The sequence below is a fragment of the Euphorbia lathyris genome, chromosome 9 (assembly GCF_963576675.1).
Source record: "Euphorbia lathyris chromosome 9, ddEupLath1.1, whole genome shotgun sequence".
NCBI lineage: Eukaryota > Viridiplantae > Streptophyta > Magnoliopsida > Malpighiales > Euphorbiaceae > Euphorbia > Euphorbia lathyris.
Window position 1 is genome coordinate 37,277,514 of NC_088918.1, and position 5,504 is coordinate 37,283,017.

At 36.1% G+C, this 5,504-nt stretch overlaps 1 protein-coding gene across 1 annotated transcript; it reads left to right on the forward strand.

The window, feature by feature from the left end:
- Nucleotides 1-1,623: 1,623 nt before the first annotated feature.
- LOC136206662 (aspartic proteinase CDR1-like) lies at nt 1,624-3,115 on the forward strand. Its single transcript, XM_065997808.1, has one exon. The coding sequence runs from the start codon at nt 1,649-1,651 to the stop codon at nt 2,972-2,974; it is 1,326 nt and encodes a 441-aa protein (XP_065853880.1). The 5' UTR covers nt 1,624-1,648; the 3' UTR covers nt 2,975-3,115.
- The last annotated feature ends 2,389 nt before the right edge of the window (nt 3,116-5,504 follow it).

Genomic DNA, 5,504 nt, shown 5'->3' on the forward strand with positions numbered 1-5,504 from the left:
AGAACCGCTCCCTCAACATCGCCTTCATCCGTAGCCAAGATCGAATCGGATCTCTGCCCCCTCTTCTTCTCTCTTCCCTCATCTGATCCCACCAAACTGATGCGCCACCCTTCAAGCGATACGCCACCAGCCTTACTTTCCTCTCATCAGGAATCCCAGCATACTCAAAGAAACGTTCCACTTCTGATAACCAGTCTAAGAATCCCTCTATATCCAGTTCGCCTCCAAAAGACGGTAAGTCTATTTTTAGCTTAAAGGCATCATCTCTATCAAAGTTTCCTAGACCTGGGTATACTCTAGCAACCTCCACATGTCAGTTGTCAACAGGCCCAACATCCCTCATAGTCCTAACGGTATCATCATTCCCGATACCCTCAAAGTCATCACTATCACTATCAGCGTTATGCACAAGGACAAAGTTGGGTCTTCTTACCTCAGGATCCCTAGGACCCGTTTGTGGAAGCTGTTGTTTAGGGACTCCTTCCTTTCTCTGGGTTGATCCTCCCGCGGTTGGTCGGATTAGAGCCAGAACCTCCAGTTTGAAGTTTTCTAGGGAGGTGGCTAGCTCCAGGAACCGTTGGTCGGTTTGCCTCTGCCGCTCATGGCTGGCTTGGATCTGCTCCATGAGGTGCTCCCTCAGCTCCTCATACCTCCGGTCACTGGTTTCCATGGAATCTTGCGGTTGTCGGGGTTGAACCATTGCCAAAAGAAGTTTCGGGTCAGGAAACGATCGGCTCTGATACCAACTGATACAGATTGAAAACGATAAATGAAGGTTTTAATCGTAAACCAACAAAGAGGTTCTTCTCTAGCTAAACTAGAAGGAGTGAATCCCAATAAACAAGGTATAAACCTTAGGTTCTCAAAGAGAATGATTTTTGATTGATTAAAAGTTGGTTCATCCTTACAAAATGAGGGTTTAAATACATCCTCCTAATGATAATAAAAGACAAGGACTACCCCTACTAGGGTTTCAATAAGGCTATCCGTAAAAGGGTAAAATAGGTGATACGCCCCGACAATCAGTACAATGGTACAGGTACGGGTTGTCAGGGTTGTTGGTGAATTACTTCGGGAGGAAGTAAACCTAGAGATCTGCCCAGGGTAGATGTTGATACGCCTCTTTGTGTACTCCTAGATCCGCCCCGCTCGTATGTCCTGGGGATCCGCCCTCCTCGGTATAACCTCTGTGGGTTTGATGTCTGAGGATCCGCCAGAGCACGCGTGATCAGTGCTGCCAGTTAGGATGTCCGCATCAACATGTAATTTTATTAGGGGAAATGAAGTTTTTATTAACTATCTCCTAATATAATTCAAATCATAAAAAAGAAAACAATTTCATTTACCAATTTACCAATTAAGGATGATAATTTTTTGTGAAAAATTCAGTGAACCAAACTTTAATTTGTTCAAAATATATCAATAAATTAGGAAATAAAATCCATTTATTTGAAAGTCAATGGGGAATTTCAAATTTAGAGTTGTCAGAAATCCAAACGTAAATGGAAATGCAATAATCCCTCAAAAATGAAATTCAATATTTCAAAATCACTATGTCTTCTTCATCTGTATATAAATAGGCATACAAGAAAACCATTTTAACTAAGTTTTTTAACTTTATCTCTTGAATCCCTCAATTGAAAAAGCCATGGAATTCCATCTTCTTGCTTTGGCCACCATTATTATATCTTCTGCTGTATTTTCCATTGAAGCCAGCAAACAAGGTTTCAGCATTGAAATTATTAGCAGAGATTCCCCCAAATCTCCTTTCTACAATCCTGACGAAACTCCTACAACCCGAATTGCTAATGCTTTTCGTCGTTCAACGAATCGTGCTCGCCTTTTCAACTCGAGAACTTCTGATTCCATCTCACCTGAAACTGCAGAATCTGTAATTTCAGGTGGAGCAGGAGAATACCTGATGAATATTTCTGTAGGCACACCGAGTTTCGAAATCGTCGCCATTGCTGACACTGGCAGCGATCTTATTTGGACACAGTGTGAACCTTGTGACCAATGTTACAAGCAGGATGCTCCTCTTTTCGATCCGAGTCATTCTACAACGTACGGAGATATTTCCTGCAGTTCTAAAAAATGCTCAATCCTGAAAGAAACAGGATGTTCAGGTTCTGGTTCCGGCTCAGGTTCCGGGATTTGTCAATACCAATATAGCTATGGAGATTCATCTTCTACAGTTGGAAATCTTGCTGTAGATACTTTAACTTTGGGTTCGACGAATGGTCGTCCTGTTGCTATCACTAAAGCTCTGTTTGGTTGTGGTCATCAGAATTCAGGAACTTTCAGCCCTTCAGGTTCAGGAATTGTCGGACTTGGAGGCGGTCCGGTTTCACTGATTTCGCAGCTTGGTTCGACTATTTCTGGCAAGTTTTCTTACTGTTTAGTGCCTGCTACTTCCAGGGGGAAAAACACAAGCACATTGAATTTCGGAAGTAATGCGATTGTTTCAGGTTCAGGAGTCCAAACTACTCCATTAATTTCCAAGGATCCTGATACCTTTTATTTTCTTACATTGGAAGCAATAAGTGTTGGAACCAAACGAATTGAATTCGGGGGTTCGAGATTCGGAAAAACCTCAGGAAATATTATAATTGATTCAGGAACTACATTGACATTAGTTCCTCAGGATTTCTTTTCAGAATTGGCTTTGGAAGTCGAAAATCAGGTTACAGGAACCCGAGTAGATGATCCGTCAGGTTTTCTGAGTCTGTGTTATGAGAGCAATTCGAATCTGACTGTTCCAAAACTTACAGTACATTTCAAGGGTGCGGATATAGAATTGAAAGCTTTGAATACATTTGTTGAAGTTTCAGAATCGGTTATATGTTTTGCTTTTAATCCGATTGACTCAGGTGCCATATTTGGGAACCTGTCCCAGATGGATTTCTTGGTAGGGTATGACCTACAAGCAAAGACCGTATCCTTTAAGCCTACTGATTGTGCCAATTCTCCTTAGGTGCCCTAATTGTCTAATTTTAATTATTTCTTTGCTAATAAAGATTTTGTATTTTACGTTTTTTAGCTTAAATGATCACTTGTGTTTTGGGTTAATCACAGAATTAGTTTTAATTTGTTCTTGTTCTTACATCTTAATTACATCCTATATCCATTTTTAAGGTGTGGCTTATCAGACACTAGTTCAATATCCGTGCAATGGACGATGGTTTAAATATATGAAAATGATTAAATAACTAAATTTTATCGTTAATAATTCACTATAAATTATTAAGAAAATGGTTAAAAAAGGTTTATGTGCTTTGCACGGGCTAGTTTGTATCTAAATATATTTTAAATATAGAAGAAAAAAAAAATTCATAGAATTTCAAAAGAAAGGGATGACGATGGGGTAAAGGAATGAAAGCATCCATCAGAGTGAAATTTGTGTGGCGTTCGACCACGAGTCCTTTCTTTAAAAAATCTATCGTGGTCGAACGCCACACAAATTTCACTCTAATAGATGCTTTCATTCCTTTACCCCACCGTCGTCCTTTTTTTAGAATCAATTTTCTTTTCTTTTTCCTTCTATGTTTAAAATATATTTAAATACAAACTAGCCCGCACAAAGCACGATGATTTAAATATATGAAAATGATTAAATAACTTCTTGAATATATTATTTTTGTGCTAATCTTATTTTTTTTAGCTAACTCAAGCAACATGAATATGCATACATATATATAAGCAGCGGCGGATACGAGAGCTTGAGCCTCTCTGGCCGTCGGAACCACCATTGACCACGGATAGTTTCGGTCTCTGTCTCCACAAAATTTGAGGTTGTGGTGGTTATCTCCAAGAAATTTTGATGAGTGCTGAATTAACACCCTAAAATTGGTTCAGATCCCGTTAGGGCCTTTCTAAATCCAAAATTTTAATTTTTTTGGTATCTTAGACCCTTCTTAAATCTAAATTTCTAAATATTGTGGTCTGTTAGGCCTTTCTTAAATTCAAATTTCTAAATTTTTTTGACCTATTAGGCCTTCCCCTAAATCCGATTTTTCTATTAGATACAAAAAAATTTTTACATGTTAAGAATTTTAAACATAATATAGCTTAATTTTGAAAAGTTTTAAAATTGGTTCTTAACTATTCAGATTATACCATGAAAAATATTTGAATAAGTTCGAATTAACAAAAAAAAAATTATACGTGCACGTATAAAATCGGTCCCCCAAAACAATCAATCATGTATTTGTCACTATATATATATATATAAATATATATATATATATATATATATATATATATATATATATATATAAAAGTAAGAAAATTAAGAAAATTAAGAAAGAAGTTTATTTTAATTGGTTTAAAGAGGGTGACAACTGAAACTAATCGATCCAACTTTTGAAAACCCGAAGTTGATAAAAAAAAAAAAAAGATGATGAAATCTCAGAGTATGGATCAGCGAATAAGAAAATTTGTTACTTACACATTGTTGAATTAGATGACTTTATTTTGATTTATTTCAATAAAATTGTATCAATCGCATGTATATTGCATTATACTTCAAATTAGTGGCGGAGCCAAGAGTCAATGGTCTGTATGAAGAATTTTTTTCTCCAATAACGACTAAAGACTTTAATTCTAATTGAAATTGTGTTTATATACAAAAGCTGCTCCAAAATTTGTTTTCTTAGTATATTTTCACTAGTAATTACTTGAGTTGAAATCCAAAAAACTTTAGGTTAATATGACTATTAAATAATCAAACAACATTTTCAAAATAAGAGTATAATTGATATTAATTGGAAATTTTAGGAATAAATTTATATATTAAGGTTAAATTTACATTTTTTAAAAACATTATTGATCCTTCCACTTTAGTCATCGGCCTTCAAATGGCAGATCTGTAGGCTTGATATCCTCCCCACTAAATGGTATCCGTCTTGTACTAGTACATTCTCTTGCCACACAGCGCCTAGAATGTCTTAGTTCGTATTCTGAGGGTATAGGAACTATCACTTCAGAATCAGCCTCATCTACTAAATCCGCCATACCAACTTCAGTTGCACCATCTTCTGTTGCACCATCTTTTGCAACATCTTCATTCATGCGTGCCTATAAATCATACATAAGTCAGACACAAGATTAAAAGGAAAATGATTGTTTTAAATCTAAATACTTCCTGGTTAAAATCATGTGATCACAATGTAAAGTTTAAATGCAATTCATTGAACTTTATTTTCTGAAGGATGTGCAATATCAATTTTACAATAACATCCATATAGAAATACCACCTCTTATATATGTTTGACAATATTCACCTGTTACCTGTATGTTGTTGATAATAAATGCAAGCATCATATCAAATTCATGTCCAGAAAGCAAAAATCAAAACCTAAGCACCAAGTATCTGAAATTATTAGTGTAGGCATCTTTGTTGTTTCTTTCATAATAAGCTGAACTCTAAATTGTAAAGGTAAGGTACAAAAACAGTCAGCAATAGCTTTTTAGTTTACTTTTAATGAAGGGTAAGCCCATGCCAA